Source organism: Mastigoproctus giganteus, chromosome 7 (assembly GCF_048544385.1).
Source record: "Mastigoproctus giganteus isolate SK-2022 chromosome 7, ASM4854438v1, whole genome shotgun sequence".
Lineage (NCBI taxonomy): Eukaryota > Metazoa > Arthropoda > Arachnida > Uropygi > Thelyphonidae > Mastigoproctus > Mastigoproctus giganteus.
The window spans coordinates 82,807,716-82,833,792 of NC_143581.1; the positions used below are offsets into that span (position 1 = coordinate 82,807,716).

The 26,077-nt window shown below is 39.1% G+C and overlaps 1 protein-coding gene across 1 annotated transcript in view; it reads right to left on the minus strand.

Moving 5' to 3' along the window:
* Positions 1–26,077, minus strand: part of LOC150083034 (poly(A)-specific ribonuclease PARN-like) — a 504,128-nt gene that overhangs the window by 58,881 nt on the left and 419,170 nt on the right. The window contains exon 15 of the mRNA XM_090376989.1: positions 11,979–12,065. Coding sequence (XP_090233115.1) covers positions 11,979–12,065 — 87 coding nt within the window. The remainder of the gene's footprint in view (positions 1–11,978; positions 12,066–26,077) is intronic.

The following is a 26,077-nucleotide window of genomic DNA, read 5'->3' on the forward strand; positions in this document are numbered from 1 at the left end:
TGCAAAATCCTAATTTTATCTATGAGTGACAAAACTATCCACTTCTTGGAGCTATACACTCTAATGAAATGAACTTCCAGCCAATGTTCATTTCATGTGCACTATGAGAAAAGAGCCTGGGAAATCTTAACAAATGATTTCTCATGGTCAGGTAGCAGTTACTTCAACATAATTGAAGCATTCTATCATTTTTGAATGAAAATATTGTAATAAAAAAATAAAAATTCAAATGAAGAGGTAGAAATTAATGGTTGTTATGGAAAAATCCTTTTATTTTCAAGATCGTTATACTGAATGTAAAATAGCATTAGGTTAATGGAAAATTGGCTGGGACCAATCACTTAGGATGTTATAACATATTGGGATATTAAAAGGAGGGTCACTATAGAGAGCTTCGACTGTATAGTGTATGGGCTATAGATTTCAGCTATAAAAATAGGGGAGTCATCTGATCCGACAGTAGTTTGCTTTTTTAGGTTATTTATTAGTATTAGTAATGGCCATATGGTGCAAGGAAACCTAGCCAAGCCAAAAAAAAAAAAATAATAATAATAATAATAACAAAAAAAATAAAAAATATAAAAAATAATAAATAAAACATTAAGAATAAAAACAAAAAAAAAAAGAAATTTAAATAAATAATAATAATTAATAAGAGAAAAGGAAATGGACAACCTATGCATTTCCCTCCTGTCTTAGGTAATTATCCAGCTTACATTTGAATTTCCCCAAACAGTCAGCTTTTCTACCACCCATGTAGGTAGCTTATTCCAGTAACTTATAACTCGTTGGCTAAAATAAAACTTCCTGCAATCCAGTCTAAACAACTCCCTCCGTAACTTGAAATTATGGCCCCTTGTTCTGGAATAATTTATAACCATAAAAATTCAGTCCTTATTCATTTTGCTTATAACTCTCAGACCCATAAACACCTCAATCAAGTCTCATCTAAGGTGCCTAATTTCCAAGCTCTGCAACCCACATATTCAAAGCCGTTCCTCCTATGGATGCTATTTTGCCAATCTCACCAGGCGAGTTACCCATCTTCGGACCCTTTCAAGAAGAACAATGTCTTTCTTTAGATGCGGTCTCCACACTTTTTTTTTTTTTTATGAAAACCTCAAACACGAGAGGTATTAGAAACTATAGTACTTAGTATCGTGCTTGGCTTAGAGGCTGAGAAGACGAAAGAAGATATTTGTTTACATTAGACTTGAACATCTGTAGACTGTAATTTTCGGGAAATATGTATGAAGGAAAGTTGGTTCTGTGAGTTTGAAGTTGTTCAGTTAATGGATGTTGGCTGGTGGCGGCACCTGTTCGGACTGTCTGGAAAGAGAGAGAGAGAGAGTGGGAATTATAGAAGCCAATTCAGAAGAACAGTGCCCATGGAAGTATCTGTAGAAAAGACATGCAGCAGAAGCAGTACGTCTATGAGACTGCGAGTGGAGAGACTCTGTTAGAGATGAATCATTAATTAACCTAACTGCCCTCTTCTGAATGGAATCAAAAAGCCTGAGAGAGGTTTTGGGGGCACCACCCCAGATGTGGGAACAATATTCCGTGGCAGGGTGGATTTGCGATTTATACAGAGTGAGCAGCTGTTTGTAAGAAACGTAAAGGAGAGAGCGAAAGAGAAAACCAAGTTTTTTAGATGCGGAGGAGGCAATATTTGTAAAGTGCTTGTGCCAAGAGAGATTAGAAGTCGAGGTAATCCCCAAAAGAGATATATCATTTTTCCTAGAAATCGGAATGTCACTAAAGATAAGCTTTTGTTTTTGTTTTTTGTTTTGTTTTGGTTTTATTGGCGCATTAGCTACTGAGGCTATAATGCGCCAAGACCATGTCATTTATAAAAAAATTTAAACTTTCAGTGACCTAATTTGTTAGGTCACTATGTCAAGAAGTATAAGAAAAATGTAAATTTTATAAACAAGTAAAAATATTTATCGATTTTAAATATCTAAAAATAGCAGACACATTGTCATTGTCGATAAAATCTGACTGAGTGTATAGGGCTCAGTCAGATGATTAAAAGCAGTACAACGGATATTACTAAAATCTGGACAATCAATTAAAATGCATCTCATAGTTAAAATTGTGCCACAGGACACACACATAGGAGGGTCATCAGCCCTCAGCAAAAACGAATGAGTTAAATGACTGTGTCCTATGCGGGTCCGGGCAAGAACAACTTCCTCCTTACGATTCCTGCGGAGACTAGACTGCCACGGTTCAATTACAGGCTTTATACAATATAGTTTATTTCCAGTCTGTCTATTCCACAAGTTCTGCCATTGGGAGTGTATGTTTTGGTGTATTATTTGCCTGTAGTCTGTATAGGGGACTGACAGGCAGCGGATATTATTGGGGATTGCTGATTTGGCTGCGGTGTCAGCCAAATCATTTCCCCTAATCCCAATGTGGCTGGGAATCCAGCAGAAGCGGATATCATATTCACGTCCAAGGAGGAAGTGAATCTTCTGCTGAATACTAGACAGAACTGGATGAGGATTATATCTCACAGATATTAAAGCCTGTAACATGCTGAGAGAATCGGAATATAAAATGAACCGTTGGTATTGGCATTCACTAATGTGATCCAAGGCTAACTCTATGGCATGCAGCTCTGCAGTAAATATACTGCATTCAGAGGGAATCTGCTCCGATGTAGTGCTGTCTGTAAAGACAGCAGCAGATTCCACATGATTCCGACTTCGAACCGTCTGTGTAGACTGGCGCGAAGTCGGAATGTTCAGCTAGGTGTGCTGAATAAAGCTGCAGGTAGACCAATGATGGAGTGTCCGACTTTCCCCAATTTCTGAGGGACAAGTCACATGCCGGGACATGAGAATGCCAGGGTGGAAAGGGTTGCTTTGGTGTTTGGGCAACCTTGTCTACCTTGATATTAAGTTCTTTGAGTAGCTGTTGGAGACGAATACCAAAAGGACGATTGGCAGTCTTACGTGTGTTGTACAAATTTTCCCATCGTGGCTCAAAGACGAATGGCCACGTAGGATGGTCTGGCAGGGATTTCAGTTTTAAGGCGTACTTTAGAGACAACTGCTTACGACGAAGCGATAACGGTGGTTCGTTTGCTTCGACGTATAAGCTCTGGGCAGGAGATGTTCGAAATGCTCCAGTAGCAATACGTAGGGCCTGATGATGGGCAGGGTCCAACCATCGAAGGGCACTGTCTCTGGCTGAGGAATATACCTGGGACCCATAATCTAGTTTGGATCGCACAAGTGCATGGTAAAGCCGTAGAAGGGTGCATCGGTCTGCACCCCAAGATAAGGAGGAGAGCGAGGGGTGCATATTAAGGGCTCTTGTGCACTTTGTGTGGAGTTGGCGAATATGATCCAAAAAGGTCAGTTTTTTATCGAATATGAGTCCCAAGAATTTTGTGTTCGCTGCTACTGGAATAGCATTTTGTCCGAGCCTTAATTCAGGTTCAGGATGAAGATTACGCTTGCGACAAAAGTGTATGCAAACGGTCTTCTCCGGCGAGAACTGAAGCCATTAGCAAGTGCCCAGGAATTCAGACTATCAATGGCTTTCTGCAGTTGTCTTTCAATAACCCTCATGTTGCACGACTGACAAAAAATGCTAAAGTCATCAACATAGAGGGCACTGTTTACAGTTGGAGGAAGTTGTTCTGTGATGGAATTTATTTTGATGGCAAAAAGCGTGACACTTAATACTGATCCTTGTGGTACACCCTCCTCTTGGCTAAAGGAGCGAGAGAGAGTGAGGATCCCACATGAACTTGGAACGATCGTTTGGCTAAAAAGGTTTGAATAAAAAAAGGGAGATGCCCTCTAAGGCCTAGGCTATGTAAATCTTTTAAAATGCCAAATCTCCAAGTTGTGTCGTACGCTTTTTCCGGGCGCCTCCGTAGCCAGGTGGGAAGGAGCAGCAGTGCATAGCACACGCTTCTTGATTAGACCGGGGTTCGAGCCTGTCACCACCAAATACGGAGAATGCGGAAAGGTCAGGGAATGACCACCGCATATCCCGGAGCAATATGGCCTTAGTTGCTAATGCTCCTAAAAACCAAATAACAATAACAAACAAACGCTTTTTCCATGTCAAAGAACACCGACACCAAGTGTTCGCGTTTTAGGAAAGCATCCCGGATGGATGCTTCCAATCTAATAAGATGGTCCAAAGTGGACCGGTTCCTTCGGAAGCCGCACTGGATGTTGGAGAGAAAGTCATTTGATTCTAGATACCATATTAAACGAGAATTAACCATTCTCTCCAGGATTTTGCACAGACAGCTAGTCAGAGCAATAGGACGATAGTTGGTGGTGACTTTTGGATCCTTTCCTGGCTTAGGGAAGGCAAGAACGATTGCCTTTCGCCAGGAGTCCGGAAACTGCCCTTCAGTAAAGATTCTGTTATACAGAAGGAGCAGACAATCCATAGATTTTGGTGAAAGATTTTTAATCATTTCATAATGGATGCCATCTGGTCCAACGGCACTTGCTTTGGAAAGAGCGAGGGCTCTTTCCAGTTCTGGAATAGTGAAATCCCCATTGTAGGGATAAATGCTTTAAAGATAAGTGCCTGTTTTTCGATTTTATATTTCAGGACCAGGAACTCTGGGGAGTACGAGGATGTTGCGGAGATGTTAGAGAATGTTTCCCCAAGAGCATTGGCTATTGCAGTTGGATCTGCAATAGCGCATCCATTATAATCTAGGATTGAAGAAGGGTGGGATGTATATTTTCCCTTTATTTTCCGGATTTTATCCCAGACTACCTTAGAGTTAGTAGACTGGTTAATAGATGATGTAAAACGGATCCACGATTCCTTCTGACTCTGAAGGCGGATATATCGTGCATTGGTTCGTGCACGTTTAAAGGCTATAAGGTTGGTCGTGGTAGGATATCGGCGGAATATCCCCCACGCTTTGTTTTGAGCCTTTTTTGCTGCTGTGCATTGTGAATTCCACCAAGGTTTAGGAAATGGTGGAAACCGGGCAGATGTTTTTGGAACAGCATTCGCAGCTGCTTGGACAATATTTTCTGTGATGTACTTAACTGCATCATTGATAGACTCTTGACTGACTGTGCCAAGATCAAAATTTGCCTGATGTTGGAAGGCAGTCCAGTCAGCCTGATCAATCTTCCACCGTGGTAACCTAAAAGGAAGACATGTTCTCCCACTGTGTAACAAGGTTATCACGGGGAAGTGATCGCTTCCGTATGGATTCTCCTCCACCTCCCAAGTGAGTGAAGGGAGTAGAGAAGGGGAGCAGATAGAGAGAGAGAGAGAGAGAGAGAGAGAGAGAGAGAGATCAATGGCAGAAAAAGTACGGGTAGGCATGTGGAAGAAGGTGTTTGTTCCAGTATTTAGAAGGGAAAGATCATTGTCATTGAGCATACGCTCTATGACTCGTCCCCTTCCGTTGATGTTAGCACTACCCCACAGGGTGTTATGTCCATTCATATCCCCGAGAAGTAAGAAAGAGGGAGGCAACTGCGTTAGAAGATCATCAAGGTATGCCTGGGAGATGTCAGTCCCAGGTGGCAAATAGATAGAGCACACAGTTAATAAAAATCCCACCGTAAGGCGAATTGCAACAGCCTCTATGCTAGTTGTAATTACTAAGGGCTGCACTGGGGTCTGGTTACCCACAAGGATAGCCACTCCCCCATGTACAGAGCCATCCGCAATTCTATCCTTACGAAAAATTGTGGTGTTATGCATCGTGGGATCGTCATTTGCCTTTAGGTATGTCTCCTGCAAGCAAAAGCAAACTGGCTCGTGTTTTTGCAGGAGGGCCTTGATGTCATCAATATTTCGTCGGAATCCACGACAATTCCACTGTAGGAATTTAGCCATTATTTTGGCTTGGTGGGTCCATCAGGCGGCTTCCGAGGTGCTGAGGGCTTACTTTTATCAGTCTTGGATTTATCTTTTTTGGGGAAAAATGGACGCTGTCCCATGTCCATTTCTTCCTCCGCAAAGAGTTCCAAGACTGAATCTTCGGGTACCTCCTGCTCGACATCCATCTTTTCTTGGATACTAGGGGGGACTTCCCCTTTTTTAATCTTTTCTTTCATAATTATCTTTGTTGCTTGTGGAGCATTAGGAGGTACTGATATAGGAGTGGCAGCTGATTGGTCCTTCTGTGCAGGTTTTTGTGAACTTAAGAGAGAACGCGCGATAGGAGTGAAAGACTCCTTTGGAGGAATGGTCATGTCCGTCTGAGTTCCGACGGAACATCTCCCTGCTACCTTCTGGGCGTAGGTAGGTTTGTTGATATTCAGGGGTTTCACCGATTTCCTTGCCTCCTGGTATGATATATTTAGCTCTGCCTTCAGCCGTTGAATTTCTTTTTCTTCTTTCCACCTCTGGCATGCTCATGAATAGGCCAGGTGTTCGCCTTCACAGTTAATACAGGTGGGTTTTACGGCTGAACATGCTGTTGTTTCGTGGTCCTTTTCACCGCATCGAGCGCATGCTAGGACTCCACGGCAGGCCATTTGAGAATGTCCATACTTCTGGCATTTAAAACACCGTAAAGGGTTCGGAACGTATGGACGCACTGAACAGTTGATGTATCCAGCTTTAATCTCATCAGGAGGTTTAGGAGAGTTAAAAGTCAGGATAACGCTCCTGGTTTTAACAATTTTTCCATCACTTCGTGCAGTGATTCTCTTGACAGCAATGACTCCCTGTGGTTTTAATTCGGAGCAGATTTCCTCCTCGGTTACGTCGAGAAGGTCCCACTCCGAAATGACACCTCTCGATGAATTGAGTGTTCTGTGTGGTGTCACTGTTATAGGGATTCCTCCAATTGATGTTGTTCGGAGATGTTCAGATTGCCTGTCATTTTTAGTTTCAATTAAAAAGTCTCCAGAACGGAGCCTCTTAACTGATTTGGGAGAACCTGCTAACCCATTAACCCTTTTTGAATAAAAAAGGGCGACATTTTACCAATCGGTGTCTCATTGGTAGAATGCATGATTAAGAACCTTGGGACTGGCCCTGATGGTAATTCGGTTCGCTGCCTCTTTTTAGCAATAATGCTATCTGCTTCACTGTCTAAATTTTCAGATAGGGACCGGGTTGGGGGCCCCTGAAGGAGTAAGTTTATCAGGATTCATAGAGACTTTATTTGTTCAGTGCACCGCTCCCCACTCACCACGGAGCCCAAAAGGGACGCCCACTACCCGGCATGCAATAAATGCGCTCGGGAGTGGGATGCCAGGGCTACCCAGACACTATACCCGCACCGCTGCCAGCCTGAATCCTGTCCCTCGGACCATGAGGGTAGGGGCGTGGCATTGACACGGTTGACCCTCGCAGGCGAGCGTACTAGCCGATTGATCCTAGCCGGGCCTTCCAGGACCACCCGTCTTGTCGAAGCAGGGGCCAAAGTGGTGTATTGAAGCTGGGCCCCTCAACCACCAGGATCCCCCTTTCCAAATTTCCACGGGTCGCAGCGCACGGCAAACACGCCGGATTCCATTTATGTAAGCCTGGAACCTGGGCTGTGGGTGTTGGATCCCAGTGATGCTAGTCTGGAAGTCCAGCAGCGTCACTAGGAGGTCCCCTCACCACGTACAGGTGCCCACGTCGAGGGGCACTAAAGATAAGCATAGGAGCAGAAGAATCCTTTTTGCGAGATATAAGACAAGACTGAGTTTAGAAGGGTTGAAATCAACTAAGTTGTCTTTGCCCCACTGGAGAATTACCTGAAGATCGGCATTTAAGGAATTGGTAGCAGATTTTCGAGAAATTGAAGCTGATTGAGCTGGACAAGGTTTCTCAAAATGGAAAGTGGAATGCAATGTGCTATCATCGGTAAAATTATGGATAGGATTTCCAGTCAATGGAAGAAGATCATTAATATACAAGAGGAAAAGAGTGGGGGAAAAAACTGAACCTTGGGGGACACCAGCATTAGTGGAGAAGTTAGAAGACAGAGAGCCATCTACCATCACCTTCAGTAAGCAATGAGAGAAAACTGGATAACCAATTACAAAAAACAGTTGGCATAAGATGAAAGCTTGTTCAGAAGACCTTTATGCCAAACACGAGTGAAAATCTTTGAGATGTCAACAGCAACTGCTTGCTTGTGTTTCACCGAACTTTTCCATTGAATTGGTCCATAAATGGGTAACATAAGCCAGAATATCACCAGTGGATCGACACTGACAGAATCCATACGGGCAATCGTTGATCAGACAGAAGGTTTCTAGGTAGTTTAAGAGTTGGCGGTTAATTGATTTCTCCATTACTTTAGAAAGAGTAGAAGTAATTTCAATGGGACGATAATTGGATGGGAGGGATTTGTCACCCATTTTAGGAATTGGCTGGATATGAGCAAATTTCCAAGCAGAAGGAAAAACACACCTTTAGAATAAGAAAGTGAAAAAAGGCAGCAAAGAACAGGAGTAAGTTCAGAAGCACAGGTTTTGAGAACAAGTGGAGAAATACCATCAGGACCTTGAGCTTTCTTAGCATCAAGATTCGTCAAAATCCTTCTGACAGAAGACCACAGCAGGCATTAAGTGGAGCGTGTTGGAAATGGTGGGAGGTGTTTTACTAAAATCATTAATACACGAGTTGGAAGCAGGTCAGCTTTATCCTTGGCTGACATGACAACAGAACCATCTGGTTTTGAGAGAGGTGGGAGCAGAGATGAGCAAAAGTTGTGGCCAATAGCTTTGGCAAGAGACCAGAATGCTCGGCTACCATTAGGACAAGTAGCAAGTTTTCTACTCTTAGCCTGTTCAAAATCTAGTTTGGACTGATTAATAACTGGTTTAAAATTGTTGTTGGTTTAGACAGAAAATGAAACTGAGAATTGGAAACAGGCCAATTACAATGCGCAACGTTCTTCTCTTGAACAGCCTTAGCACATTTATTGAAAAACAAAGGTTTAGATAAAGGACAAGATTTTAAAGTGGAGTGTGGGATAAAGGATTCCATTCCTACAAGAATAATTTCACTGACACAATCTGAAGAAACATTGACAACAGAAGTTTTGAAACAGTAATCCAACCAAGGAAAATAAGAAATCTCGCAGGTCATCCCATTCTGCATTCTTGTAATGCCAAAAAATACAAGGTTGGGAATAACCGTGAGATAAAGACTCCATTAGAGATGACACTCACCAAGTTGTGATCTGAGGTGCCTAAAGGACCACTCACTTCAACCATGTACTTGGGTAGTTTGTGAGAAAAAGATCAAGCATGTTGGCTGTATGGTTAGGATTGTCCTGAATTCTTGTAGGTAAATGAACAATCCGTGCAAGGTCATTAGTAATTGCAAAAGCCTTATCATCTCAACCAGCTGGGTCAGTGTGACTAGAAAACGGAAGTCAGCTGGAGGCGAGAAATTTAAATCACCAAGGAAAATTACCTCAGTGTTAGGAAAGTTGGACTGGAGAAAGTAAAGTTGCAAAGAGTTCCAAGTGATTAGTGGAGTTGAGAATGGTAGAGACAACAGATGAGTTTGACACAATGAGGTAGAGAGATTTAAGCCAGAGATGATCGAAAAGAGGAGATTCCAAATTACCAAGTCTCTGACAGGGAATATCGGAAAGGACATATGCACAAGTACCACCTTTGAGGCGAAAAGAATCATACAGCAAATAATCTGGCAACTGAGATGAGCAGTAGTTGAATCAACAGATAACTGATATTTTGTCAGAAAAAGTACATGGGGTTTGGCAGACTGCAAGTGGAAATGGACATAGTTGAGATTAGAAATGAGACCACTTATTATATTTGTGAAATGAACTAGGAAGTGTTTGGGCGGTTTAGATCTTTTTGCAGATAAGCTCAGTCTATTAGTCTGACAATTCATGGTGTATTCAATAGTAGGAAAAGTGGGGGGGGGGGGACTTGCTGTATGAAGTAACGAAATTTTTGGATATGGCGTACACATTGTAAGAATATACCCAAATCCTTGACATACCTTGGCCTCGACAATGCCCCCCGCATACACACTACTCAGACTCCCTCCAGTCACTATATGGCAGAGTAGAGGTAGCAAGATTATACACTTGTTGATCTGGAAGCCTCCTAAAGAGTTACGAATAGGTTCAGTCCACTGTACTAACTAACGGCCACCCTGTGAACACTGTTTTAGAGCTGTACCCTCGAGATGTAAGGAAGACTGGATCTTGCCATGATGTTCATTATAGCCTCAGAAGTCATCAGTCATACTGCATGATGGAAGAGATGGGGAAAGGTTGACCTGAACTTAACTCTGGAGACTAAACACAGGTTCCACCACTTCAAGCCTCCAATAAGCAAAGTTGTGGTATTGCACCGGTTGATGAGTCTTCTACCACCTATTATTGCCTAGTAACACAGAGGGGAGGTATTCCTCCATGTGGTGTGGGCATGGAGGAATGCCCCTGCTTATGCTGGTTCACACCTGGGTGGTCACCCACAGTGTGCTTGTGCATGGAGGTTATACCCAGGATTACTAACAGTTCCACCACCTTGAAGGTGCAAGCAGAGGATTTTGGCTGTCACAGACCATCCGGACTTCGCCGAAATTGGGTCCACCTGACTTGAATGTCACCCGAATATTAGTTCCATCAACGTTTTAGACTCCCATGTAACAAGTACAGCTTGTCTGGAATATCTGAGAGAATGTCTGTGACAACTTCAAGGACTTCGACACAGTATTCCAAGTGTGGTCTTATGATTCATATTAAATAATCACTATTGTTACCTTAGTAAATGGTGAAAATGGGGAAGGGGATGACATTGATTGATGAGCCAGGCACTTTATCCTTGTACTGTATTACACCCTTGTACTGTATTACACATTATGGTGAGTACACATTGTATTCACCATAATGAAAATTTTCACTCCTTATTTCTGGATGAACCATGTTTAAGTCAACCTTAGAATATCGTGGTAGTTGACCTGACTATAACTTAAATTTCTTCATTTCACTTATAACGCTCTGGTAATACAATACAATATACAAATTTCAATTAGAAAGGCAGAAACACAGCAACTTATAAGCTTTTTTTATAAGACAGAGAATGAAAATCAGATTGCTGAACTACTTAGGAGGTTACACCTACTGCTATTTCAAATATGAAATTAAATAGTAACAGCACATACAGCAATAATGACTATTTAAAAATAAATTTCATAAAACAGAAACATAAAACCTCATGAAAATTCATTCACTGGGAGTTGAGTTATTACAAGCAGATGGATGGATATGCAAAGAAATAATAATTGACAGATTTCTACTGGTCTAATTTTAGTGAAATTTGGAGGGGTGCAACAAATCTTTCTAAAAAAGCCTAAATATAAAATTTCATGAACTCCATCCATTACGATCCAAGTTATTACACACAGACAAATGGTGAAAAGAACAGATGCATTACATATATATGCTAACACACGTAAAAAATAATTGTAAAAATAAATATTTTATTAATGGTTAATTGGGATTTCTATACATGGATACTTAAGTGAAAACAATGCACCTGTTTTATGATATAAACCAGTCCAAATTTATATTTCCTTGTAAGTAGGTGAATTATGTGATTTATTTTTAAAACAGGTATTGTAAAATTTCATTTTTTACTTTAGGTAATAAAAGAAACATGGTGTGTAAAATATACCCTGCATGATGCAACTTAAATAATAAAAAGTGAATAATGCTAGAAAAGGAGAAATTTTGCCAATGGAAGGGCAGATGGAATTTGGAGAGAAAAAAAAATGAGGAAATAAATTGCCGATAAATTATGCAGATAACAAATTACTGAGATTATACTGTTATATTACAAAACCCATTATGATTATGTTATAATTTTGTCATCTGTAAATGCCCACAATAGGTCCCAATCTTAGTTTCCAGTGAAATGAGGAATGTGTGTTTACTTTATATATAGTTTTGTGATTAATCACTGCATTTTAATAAATTTAAATACTGCAATAATAAAATACATGTCAAAAAAATTTTTTTAAAAACTTACCAAAGGGTGAAAACAGCTGGTTAATGTCCGATGTTTGCCATTCTTTGGGAAAAGACACATGGAATACATTCTCTCTATTAGGCTTCACTGTGGAAAGAATTATAATTTTCACACATTTACCAATACAAATGAACTATCAGAACAACTTAAATTAATCTCAGAGCAACTTACAAGCTAAAAGACTCAGAACTAGCAAAAGGACATTCATTCACTTTTAATTTATAACAGAATTTAATAACATAGTATAACTTATAAAATGAAATTAAATAAAGTTAAAACTTCAATTAAACTCAAAAGAGATGCAGAATTTCATAACATTCTAACAATTCAAAAGTTATTAGAATGTTATGAAAACGTGCTGTAATATGAAATAAAAGAAACATTTTGTTGTTTTATGGCACATTAACATTAAGACCATAAAAAAAAAAAAAAAACATGAACCAACTGGACATTGTGTGGAGTTCAAGCACTTGAAATTTTTCCATGTCTTTCAGTGGCAGTGGAAATTCCAATTAAAACTTATTCAGAGTCTCTCAAGAACTCTTAAATACCCTTTCTGAGGATTCAGATGACTTCATAGTGATGTCTTATGCACTTGGTAGGCACATGAAAGATGATAGTGAGGAAAATTCTTATCCTTAGATATTTTCATATGTTTTCTACAACACCTGATAAAAACTATAGAAGAATATTTTAATGGTACAATTTTACACTAAACTTCTTGCTGGCAATACTGAATGAATTCCAACATTGTAAGCCAAGTTCACACTAGAGTAAAATGTCTCATAAATGAGTTTCATTCTGAATGGACATATCCTATGGTATATGAATTTAGGCTTGCCTATAGTTTCTTTATAATAGAGTTAATACAAATTAAAGTTATTTCAACAAGTTACTTCGATGGTCATAAAAAAAGAATAAAGATGCTTCAAATAGTATTCAGATTTAACTGATTACTGGGTACTGTATTAAATAAACAAAAACAAGGCCAGACATCTCATCTGCTGCAAGTTAAATTTCCTTTATTGTGAAAATATTTTAAATGATAGTAATCATAATCTGACTGAGGTAGTTATGCCACTGGGTCCCAAAGCTTACCAAATACCAAAGATTACTTAGAGAGAGAGGGAGGAAAGACTTTTCTAGTCTTTCCTGTACACATTAAAAGATTGGTTCAGTGGATAATGTCCATTATATCCAAACTCTCTTAAATTGAGGGTTTTATCACATCTGGAAATAATGAAAAACAAGAATTATGGCAGGAATTGTTGGAGCCTGATTTAGTAAGTAGATGATTATTGCACGTTTCTCTCTCTGTGGATGATGGGTGGCATTCATATGCATTCTAATGCACAGATGACGTTTGGGGGTTGACTCAGTAAGTACATAATATTAGTGATTTTTGTAATGAACTGGAACAGCCCAAGCTCCTATATATACTTGCTATACTGATGGATCATTAAAAAAATTCTTCATATAAATGTCATTTTACCAATTTTGAGAAATTAAATTAAAATCTGGAACTTCACGGAGGAGGTGGGTGTGGAGGCAAAATTAAAGGTGTGAAAAACTAATTTCCCCAACTAAAAAAGCCAAGCCTTCCGAGTTGAGAAAGATGCTACTTTAGACAGGGAGGAATTTTAAGAATCTCTACAATCCTGACCATAAAGAAACATGGTGCAACAAGGGGCAACTTCAGGGAAAAGGAACCCAATACCTCTGAACACAATTATTCAGAATTTATAGAGATTTGCGATCAGTCTATTTCTAATGATTTTAACATCATATTATTTGTGCTTTATTTTTTACTGTCATAGTATTTTTTTATTAAAATCTTATATTTTCTTATGCATTTTAATTTAGCAGACAACCAAGTTTATCGTGTGGTTATAGAATATAAGGAATTAAATTCACTATTCTCATCTATATAGATCTAAGGAAAAAATCTAAGTACATGATATTAGTGTTCAACTGCGACATTTCCAGCATCATATTTCAATTGGTTTTCAGCAACAGAATAATTTTGAAAGTGGGTCGCAACCTCAACAGGATATGACCCACTTTTAAAATTATTCTGTTGCTGAAAACCAATTTCCGCACACCCACTCTGGTCAATATGTGCACCACTGCATCCCTCACATGAAACTCGAGGCTGAAAGCTGGAGTGCAGAAAAGCAAACTGTGAAATACTTCTGAGAGTACTGTGGTTTTTCCACTTTACACTAATTTTTCGAGAGGTCTGTATTTGAGTCCTGTCAGTGACTCTAGGAATTTCTACAGGTCTCTTTAACTGGAGATGCAATTAGCCTATTTCAAAAGGAGGAGGTGGTAGGTTCCCCCTTGGCAAGTTTTTATATACAGTCGATTCTGGTTATTTGGGACACATTGGGACTAGTGCATTTTGGCCCAATTAAGCGGCTGCCCCAATTATCCAAAGTTTCACGTAAATAGTTAAAAGAATCACTACTGATAATCAAATCAACAGTATTACTCCCTCTAGTTGCCTCCCGAACATGCTGATGTAGAAAACAATCATCCAATAAATCCACAAAAGCCTTGCTAGTGTGTGAGTGACCAACCCACAAATTCCAGTCAATATCTGAGAAATTAAAATACCCATTATAAGACTCTCTGATTTACTGGCCCACTCTATTTCCCTGTACAGTTTCTTATTATACTCATCAGAGTCATTACGCCTATAGCACACTCCTACTCTCAATTTTGATCTCCCAATGCTTATGTCACACCAAACTGACTCAACACTGCACTGTCCAGCGATGTCGACTGGCTTCACTTCCTTGGATTTTGTGTGTTTCTTAACTAATAGCATAACCCCCTCCTCCCTTCCTATCTATCCTTTCTGTACACATTGTACTCCCCAAATTCCAGTTCTGCATTCCTTATATCTGTGTGACACCATGTCTCTGATATCCGTGATATCCATATCTCTGAGTATCCTTGGACTCAGGGGAGGTCCCCACGGACAGGAGATGTGAAAATGTGTCCCCACTTCACAAAGGGGGATCGAAGGGTGACATGAGCAATTATAGACCAGTTAGTTTAACTTCTGTTTCGGGTAAAATAATAGAGTCACTGGTTAAAGATGCATTGCAGGATCATTTAGCATTAGCATTACCATTAGTAGAGGCATATGATGCAAGAAAGCAAGCTTATTCAGCATCAGCCAAAAAAAAAAAAAAAAAACACACACACACACACCACTCCCATTTCACCCCTCCGTTCGTTCGAAATACCTGTCCAGTTGAGCTTTAAATTTGTTTAGGCTATCAACTTCAACAACAAGTGATGGAAGTCGGTTCCACCAACCAACCACCCGCTGGCCAAGGGCAAACTTCTGCACATCTATCCGACATCCGTCCTTCCCCAATTTGAATTTATGCCCTCTGAGGTGATTATTCTGAGCAAGATGAAGAATCCCATTGGCATTGAGCATGCTCAAACCATTCAAAGCCTTATACACCTCTATCAGATCACCTCGCCGGTGCCTAGTCTACAGACTCTGTAATTTGCAAAACATAAGCCTTTCTTCGTAAGAGCAACCCTTTGTTCCATTCACTAATCTTGTTGCCCTTCTCTGTACCCGTTCCAGCAGCTCTACATCCTTCTTGAAATGAGGTCTCCAGACCTGTATACAGTACTCAAGATGTGGCCTAACCATTGCCTTATACAAGGGAATAATCACCTCCTTATCCCTGCTAGAAAAATTCCTGTATATTATTGACAAGACACCATGAGCTACTCTTGCAGCTCATCTGCACTGCTCAGAGAACTTCATATCTGCCTGCACAATTACCCCCATGTCCTTTTCATTCTCCACCACTTTCAGTGTAGTACCACAGAGTTGATACGCTGTTCTGGGGTTACTGTTTCCCATATGTAGTACTTTACATTTGTCAATGTTAAACTTCATTTGCCACCTCTCAGCCCATCTATTCAACCTTTCCAGATCCTGTTGCAGCAGCATAGCGTCAGTAGTGTCCTTAACAACCCTGCCAACCTTTGTATCATCTGCAACCTTGGACATTAAACTTGATATCCCATCATCAAAATCATTCATAAACACCGAAAACAACAACGGACCCAATACTGAACCCTGAGGAACTCCACTAATAACATTAGTCCACGTTGAGCAGTGTCCATTGATTACCACTCTCTGTCTTCTGCCAGTCAACCATCTCCTTATCCATAGCAGCAATTTGCCTCCAATGCCACACTGCTCCAATTTGTGCAGCAGTCTTCCATGTGCAACAGTATCAAAAGCTTTTCTAAGATCCAAATATATAATATCAAAGTTATTCCCTACATCCAGTTCTTTTGTGACTAAATCATAGTATCCAATCAAATTGGTCAGGCAAGACCTGCCCTTAACAAAACCATGCTGCGTCTGAGCTATAACTGAATTCTTGTCTAGATGATCCTGCAGTGCTTCTTTAACCAGTGCCTCCATTAATTTACCTGAAACAGAAGTTAAACTAACAGGTCTATAATTACTTGTGTCAGCCTTTGATCCTCCTTTGTGTATTGGGGTTACATTTGCACATATCCAGTCTATGGGTACCTCCCCTGAGTCCAAAGAAGCTCTCATAATTATGGCTAGGGGTTTGCTTACTTCCTTTGCTGCCTCCTTTAATATAACTGGATAGATCCCATCCACCCCAGGTGCCTTTTTTATGTTTATCCTCAACAATCTCTCCTCCACTTTCCTCTCAGTCATTACAAAATCATCCAGCTCACTGCCAATGTTTACTTTACCTACATCATTCTCCTTCCTGAATAACTCCTCATGCGTGAATGTAGATGCAAAATACTCGTTTAGATTGTTAGCCACCTGAGCAGGATCCTCAACTGTTGAACCATCAATATCCAGTGGACCAATCTGATTCATCCCTTTCCTTCTTTAGTTTAAATATGTAAAGAACTCTTTTCTGTTTTTCTTTGCATCCTTTGCCAAGGATTTTTCGTAGTCTGCCTTTGCCTGCCTAATCTCCTTTGTGACCTGGTTACAGACCAACTTATATCTATCATAGGCTTCCATGTCACCCATTAATTTGTATGTATCCCATGCATTTTTCTTCTCTGCCACATGTCTCATTAGTTCATCTGACAACCATTTAGGCCTAAATCTTGAATAATATTTCTTAGTTGGTATGTAAAGCCTGGTAGCCTCCAAGATTAGTTCCTTGAATGCTTCCCATTTTGAGTTTGCTGTTGGTAACATCATCAGTTGGTCCCACTGTATAGAATTTAAATACTGTCTCAGACGCCTTTACGAAAACAAGAACCCTTCCCTTTACCTCTGATGGTAGTTACCTCCTTGAGTAAATCCCACTTCAACACACTGTGATCACTGCCACCTAGTGGTTCATTTATCTGCAGATTCTTAATGCATGAAGAATCACTACTGATAATCAGATCAAGAGTATTGCTCCCTCTTGTTGCCTCACGAACATGCTGATGTAGAAAACAATCATCCAATAAATCCACAAAAGCCTTGCTAGTGTGCGAGTGACCAACCCACAAATTCCAGTCAATATCTGGGAAATTAAAATCCCCCATTATAAGACTCTCTGATTTACTGGCCCACTCTATTTCCCTGTACAATATCTTATTATACTCATCAGAGTCATTAGGCCTATAGCACACTCCTACTCTCAATTTTGATTTCCCTATGCTTATGTCACACCAAACTGACTCGACACTGCCCTGTCCATCGATGTCGACTGGCTTCACTTCCTTGGACTTTATGTGTTTCTTAACTAATAGCATAACCCCTCCTCCCCTCCTGTCCTGTCTATCCTTTCTGTACACATTGTATTCCCCAAATTCCAGTTCCGCATTACTTATATCTGTGTGACACCACGTCTCTGATATCCCAACAATATCTGCCTTTGATGTTTTGAGCAATACCTCAAATTCATCAAATTTATTTACCAAACTCCTAGCATTGGTGTACACGCAGGTATACATGCACCTGTTTCTATTCTTAGCTACCCTAACACAACCCATGTGTTTACTTGTACCGCAATGACTCCCAGCAGTCTCTGAAATATCCTGCATCTTGTTTTTCAGGCTTCTGCTCATTTCAATAGAAGCAGTGCAAGAATCACTTCCACCTCTGCCAGTGGCTACTGTTAATCTATTAGTCCTTGTATCCCCCCCAACTAGCAGTTTTCCTACCCACCTAACACTGCCTCGACAGCATCAGCAAAAATTCTTGCACCCTTTCTATTTAAGTGTATCCCATCCCTGTAGAAGCAATCTCTCCTGTTAACAAGTACAGTCCAGGCTGAAAAAAATTCTACCCCTTAAGCCTTGCACAATCCCTCCAGGGCCGAATTGATCGACAAGGCTCTCATCATATACTCCCTCCTTTCGTGTCTGGGCAGAATTGCAGACATTTTCAAATTCAACCCTAATTCTCAGCTTTTTTTCAACAGTGACCTGTACTTGCTAAGTAATTCCGCCGGTCTGCTACTCTTAATATCATTAGTGCCAACTATATCACCTTTTGTGCCCTTAAAAGATGATATTCGCTCTACAACGTCATCAACCTTTGCCCCTGGCAGACATAGACAAGACATAGACATTTAGACAAGACTGCAGCAATAATTCAGACACAGCATGGTTAAGGGAAAGTCTTGTCTGACACATTTGATTGGTTATTATGATGTGGTTACAAAGGAACTGGATGCAAAAAATAATTTTGATATCATATATTTGGATTTCAGGAAAGCTTTTGACACTGTTGCACGCGAAACACTTTTGTACAAATTGGAGCAGAATGGTATTAAAGGTAAGTTGCTACAATGGATAAAAGGATGGTTGAGTGGGAGAAGACAGAGGGTGGTAATTAATGGGTGCTGCTCTTCTTGGAGTAATGTTATTAGTGGAGTCCGACTGTTGTTTTGTATATTTATCAATGATATTAATGAAGGTATATCAGGCTTTGTGTCGAAGTTTGCAGTTGATACAAAGGTTGGCAGGTTTGTTAATGACAGTAATGGCAGTGTGCTACTGCAACAGGATCTAGATAATTTGGGCAGATGGGCTAAGAAGTGGCAACTGAAGTTTAACCTTGACAAATGCAGAGTACTGCATATGGGTAGAAGTAACCCCAGAGAAACGTACCAACTGTGTGGTACTACACGTAAGGTGGTAGAAAATGAAAAAGACCTGGGAGTAATTGTGCAGTCAGATATGAAGTTTTCTGAGCAATGCAGACAGGCTACCTGGGCAGGTCATGGGGTTTTGTCAATGATATATAGGGATTTTGCTAGCAGGGAAAAGGAGGTGATTGTCCCTCTGTATAAGGCAATGGTCAGGCCATGCCTTGAGTACTGCGTACAGGTCTGGAGGCCTCATGTTAGGAAGGATGTAGATTTGCTTGAGTGTGTACAGAGAAGGGCAACAAGATTGGTGAGGGGAATGAAGGGATCCTCTTAACAAGAGAGGCTTAAGTTCTGCAAATTGCAGTGGCTGGAGACTAGGCACCTGCGTAGTGATCTGATTGAGGTGTATAAGGCCTTGAATGGGTTGAGCACGCTGAATTCTGATGGGATCCTTCCACTTGTTCAGATTACGAACCTAAGGGGGCATAAATTCAAATTATGAAAAGACAGATGTAGAATAGATGTGCGGAAATTTGCCTTTAACCAGCGGGTGGTTAATTGCTGGAACAAACTTCCACCTGTCATGGAAGTTGATAGGTTAAATAAATGTAAGGAGGAACTGGACAGGCATTTGGAGGGAATAGTGTGATTTATTTATTTATTTTTTTTTTTGGCTGATGCTGCATAAGCTCATACACTTGCTTTCTTGCATCACATGCCACTACTACTACTACTATCCCAACAATATCCGCCTTTGATGCTTTGAGCAATACCTCAAATTCATCAAATTTATTTCCCAAACTTCTAGCATTGTTGTACACACAAGTATACATGCACCAATTCCTATTCTTAGCTACCTTAACACAACCCATGTGTTTACTTGTACCGCAATGACTCCCAGCAGTCTCTGAAATATCTTGAATCTCGTTTTCCAGGCTTCTGCTCATTCCACTAGAAGCAGTGCAAGAATCACTTTCGCCTCTGCCTACTGTTAATCTATTAGTCCTTGTGGCTACTTTTAATCTATTAGTCCTTGTATCCCCCCAAGCTAGCAGCTTTCTTGCATCACATGTCACTACTACTACTACTACTATCCCAACAATATCCGCCTTTGATGCTTTGAGCAATACCTGAAATTCATCAAATTTATTTACCAAACTCCTAGCATTGGTGTACACGCAAGTATACATGCACCTGTTCTTTTTCTTAGCTACCCTAACACAACCCATGTGTTTACTTGTACCGCAATGACTCCCAGCAGTCTCTGAAATATCCTGAATCTCGTTTTCCAGGCTTCTACTCATTCCAATAGAAACAGTGCAAGAATCACTTTCGCCTCTGCCTACTGTTAATCTATTAGTCCTTGTGGCTACTGTTAATCTATTAGTCCTTGTATCCCCCCAAGCTAGCAGTTTTCCGACCCACCTAACACTGCCTCGATAGCATATATTCACACAAAAACACAAATAGCACAATATGGCCTAAGATGCTAATGCAATATATAAATAACAACAACAGTCAGAACTCAATGGCATATTCAAAATACAGGAACTGAAAAACTATTTAAAGAATTCTACTGGCATTCTTAACTGAACTACATTAGAAATGAATTTTATTTCTATTATCATATATGTCCAAAGAATTTTTCTATAAATGTACTATAAAAAAAACACACTAACAGTCATCAAATGTTCCATAAGAAACACTCACTCTTATCTCATTGGCTAAATATATTTTAAAGAAAGTTAGCACAAAATTAAACTAAAAACTGCAAGGAAGAAGCTAGCAAAAAAAGACAAACTCCAAGGGAGATCGCATGATACAGGGGTTGGAGGTTTACTCAGTAACTACATGATATTAGTGATTTTTGTAATGAACTGGAACAGTCCAAGCATTTGTTCAAAAGCCTGGAAGGGTGGGGGGGGATTCCTTGAATGAATTTCCACTTTGTTATGTGTCTTGCTGATCCTTACAGTTATTTGTAAGCTAGAGAGATGTCTTTGTTGCTGAGGGATCAAGTCAGGCCTTTACATTTGATGAGGCATATGTAAATGTTTGGAAACAATAAGCCTCTATATTAATTAGTATATTAGAAAGAATACTTGATGAGAATCAACCAAAAGAGCAAGTTGGCTTTAGGACAGGATTCTCAACTATGGATCACCTTCATGTAATATCACAGCTAATAGGAAAGCAAATGAATATAAAACACCATTATGAAAAGGCATTTGACTCCATACAACATAAGGCAATGGAATAACAAGGCACAGACATCCCATACATTTTGATTTTTAAGAAAATATATGAGAATGCTACCTCCTTTATTAGACTAGACAAAGACAGTAGCAAATTTAAAACTGAGAAAGAAGTTTGACAAGGAGGCACAATAGCACCGAAGTTGTTTACTGCTGCCCTTGAAGAAGCTTTCAGAAGATTGGACTGGTCATAGAAAGGAGTGAATGTGAATCGAGAGTACCTTAACAATTTATAATTTGCAGATGATATTGTGATCATAAGCAATGATCCCAAAGAATCAGAGGAAAATTTTAATCAGTTATGCAGAGTTGGTAACGATTTTGGACTAAAGATGAACATGGTTAAAACAAAAATAATGATGAACAAATATGCCACTACCTTAAGCTTGGTAGTACTCCAGTGGTATGCACTATTCTCCAAATGCAGCACATTACATTCATCAATGTTAATCTCAATTGCCATTTTTCAACCTATCTGATAAAGATCTAATGAGAAACCTTTATATGAAATAAAATTTACCTGGTTTTTCTCTAATTTATAATATGAATATGCAATAACCTAAATTTTTATTGTGAACAATTTCACTTTGGCAGGTGGGTGTGTTTTAATTTTTAAATTTCAAGATGTGCTCTCTCTCTCTCTCTCTCTCTGTGTAGAATTGCTAAGTGAGAGCAATGAGGGCATGTCATTTTATTGCCAGCAAATGTATGTAAACTCTCCATGTTAGCTATGGACTGAATATATTTGTACTTATCTCATGTTTTCACCATCAAAAAGCAATATATTTTTTGATTATTATCTATATTTGTGGCACGGGTCACTTTTTTGCTATGTCATGCCTACCATCCTCATATCTTACAATAGCCGTCAAATGTCCCAACCCAACAGGGGGATCTTACTGTAAAACAGTTAATTTGCCCTAAATTTCAATTTCAGCCATTTGAAACAAAATATCTGTTTACACGTCTTGATGCAGCTGTTCCAAGCACTGTCAACACTGTAATTGTTGACAGTGCTTGTTCTGTGGTAGTAGCACTTGTTCCTTTACTCATCTTCAAGTTTATTGGGTGGAGTAGCGATGACTAATAGACATACTGGACTCTTTTATAAAGAATGATATTCTTACTTAGCTATACTGTAGCGAGTTATTTTTGTTTAAATAGCAAACACAAATGAAACCTATCTCCCTTTTCGATATCCATTTCATACAAGTAAAAAAACTTAAACAAAGAATAAAATAAAACAACATTCAATATTGAAATTCTTTTCAGAAAGATGCAATTACTATAATTTTCTTTCAATAAACAAATTGTATGACATTAATACTAAGCAGAGTTGGATAGTAGTGCCTTCTGAATTCAGACCAATTGTGATATGAAGTTTTAGTTTTAAAAGAAAGCTGTACATGTTTCCGTTACATTTTTGCCATTCTACATATGATTTCATAGCTTTTAAAAGGATGTTGCAAGCTGCAGAAAATTTTATAACTGAATATATCGCAACAGGTGGCCCATCTCCCATTCAGGGGACAAATGTTTAATTTGTCTGAGTTTCTCATTTGCAATTACCATGTCAGTGATGTACTGTTATTTTTATTATTTATTATTATTTTTTTTCTGTATCTCTAATTGAGGTGAAATGAGTGACAAACTGAATGTTTACTATTTACTCTGGGATAAATCTTTACATAATTACTCTGGGATTATGTCTTGTTTTTTTATAAAAAGTTCATTTCCAATTAACAAATAGTTAAAATAATTTTTAACCCTTCATCAAGGAATAAAAATACATGGATTATTCAATAAATCTATATATACAGAACATCTCGTGCAATTTAAATAATCACGAAAAAATGCAATAGTAGGCCTATGAGAGTAACTTGCGCATCTAGCTAGGTTACCCCTACTGGTACATACCATTTGTTTTCTTTGTTTAAAGAATGGGACTCTAATGAATATGATGAGCAACCAAAGAGTTTCATTAATCTTTATTTATTTACTTTTTTTTTGTACAGTAAGAAAAGGTACGTTCACTATAACCAATATATACAGTACAACACAAACAATGAGAGAGAGAGAGAGAGAGAGAGAGAGAGAGATTGGGGTGGAGATGGGCTTAGGCAGACTGATGAGATGGATCGGCACGGTCAGATTCCGTTCCCTCAGATTCAGACCAGATAGGTGGGAGTGGGGGTGTTAAGCTAACCAGGGAGGTGGATGGTTCACTTGACTGCTCCCTTCGGCTCTTGAAAAAGGATTCCAGAGTTAGTTGCTTTGAACGTTGTCTCTTCTCACGCAACAACCAAGTTTTAGCGTAACTTTATATGTTGCACTTAAGAGCTTCATTCAAGATTAGGGTCTTTATCAACTAACATACTTAAGCCTTCACATATAAGATTTAATGCTTTCGATATTCTTGAATGTGATGCTGCTCCAGTGCAAACAGATCTTCATTTGACAATTCTTGATGATGCGAATCAATTAAATCATTGACATCAGTTGCCTCTACTTTAGTGAACCCTACCTTATAACGAGTTCCATGCATTTGTCTTTAGTTTGTGCATAATCTTCATCAGTATCAGAGCCTTTTGAAGGAGTTGCTAAGATCTAGTCATAACTTATGCCGTGATCTTTGAATACAGGTATGTGGAACCATGCAGCATCAATGAATTTTAAAGCATCTTTTATATTGAAGGCTCACCAATAATGCTGCACACTCATCTGTTCGAAGTTAGTCTTGCCAATTAGATTGGCCAGAATGTGCTTTAAATACTGAGCCCTAAAAGATTTAATCACATGTTTGTCCACAGGCTGGAGTATTGAGGTTGTATTTGCCAGAAGGAAAAAAAAAAAATCTTCATATTGGAACAGATGTCAACAATACTGGGTAGGTGGCTTGTGGCATCAAGAATAAGTAAGATGTTGAAAGGAATTCCTTCTGCCTTGCAATACACTTCCAATTCTGGTCATAATTGAGATCTAAGATAACTTCTGAAAATAACAGCAGTCATCCACCTTTTAGGGTTTGAGTGCCAATACACTGGCATGTGTGACCTGTCATAACCTTTAAGTGCACAAGGGTTTTGACAGTGGTAAATGCACGCAGGTTTCAGTTTAAGACCCTCCATATTAGTGCCAAACAGAAGTGTTAGCCGATATTTCAGTCTTAAAGGCAGGCACAGTCTTTTCAGCAATGGAAATAAGTGCAATTAGGAATTTTCCAATATAAACAAAACATCCCAAACAAAACAGGAGTTTTGTTTGGGATGTCAGCATTGATTGTGGAATTTCCTGTTTTGTTTGGGTATATACTCCCTCTCTCATGGTGATTACCACAAATATGGTTGCCACACGTTATTTTAAATTTACACAATTTAAACACGTGTAAAATAAGAAGTCACTGTGTATATATTTTTTTTGCTTGCTTTTCACTCTCTCTTTATTTTTTTTTTATTTATTATTATTATTTTTTAACAGCTGAATATCCACTTAGGTTGTTAGCAGAATATATTGCACAAGTAAATACAGCAGCTCAATGGCCCACATTTGGAAACCGCTGAATTAAACTGGTTTTCCCTCCATGAGGTATGGAATTTGTTGTTATCAGCATTGATTGTGAAATTTGTGTTTGCCATAAACTGCATTATTTTTTATATTCCTCTTCCAGGACATGATAACACTGGCATTATATCTAAAACTGTGATATAATGAGGTGCAGTATATCAGGGTTACACTGTATTTAATAGGGATGTTATTTGTCATAAAATTTCTCTTTCACATTTTCTGGATATCAACAGAAAAGAATTTTAAAAAATTATTTTTAACCATTTATCAAAGAATAAAAATACATGGATTATTCAATAATTTTTTTTTGCTTGCTTGCTTGCTTTTCACTTTAATTTTGTTTATTTATTATTATTTTTTTAATAGCTGGATATCCACTTGGGTTGTTAGTCAAATTTCGTCAATGTAGTGTCAGTTAAGGGAAGGTGCAGACGACTTTTTCTGTGTAAATACCCCCTTATTGAAATTAAGTGAAAAGTCACATACCAGTTTGGAAATTTTTTAAAAAGCCCAATGGGATGCTATGCTGCAGAGAGATAAATAACAATAAATGAATAGGTATCCATGTGAAAAAAATGTATTCATTCGCACATTTAGGAAATGATTGTTTAGTATTTGGACTCTATTATACACTCCCCTTGCATTAGTGTCTGCACTACCCCACTGGTATTATGTTCACTGAGATCTGATAAAAGAATAGAAAAGAGCAGTTTCTGAATGAGATCATCAAGGTCCTGGAAGATGTAAATCCCCCTGGCAAATACACAGAACAGATTGTAAAGAGAAATCTTACAGAAAGGCAAATGGCAACCATCTCTACAGTAGTAAGAAGAATTATTTAGAAAGAGTTGTCCACTAGGAGGCTGGTCCCTCATGAGCAGGACCATCCTTTGCTCTGCTTGCATATCACACTGACATGCAAAGGATACTCAGGATGATTCTCAAAATAGGGTTCTCATTTGCCTTTAGAGGCCAATTTGTCTCCTACAAGAAGAGGCAAACTGGCCTGTGCCTATGGAGCAGGGCCTTGATGTCATCAACTTGTTAGAATCCACTGTATGAATCTGGCCATTATTTAGGCTTGGTGGAGCTATCGATCAGACTTCCAAAGTGCTGTTGATTATTCTTCTAAGTCCTGGATTTATCTTTT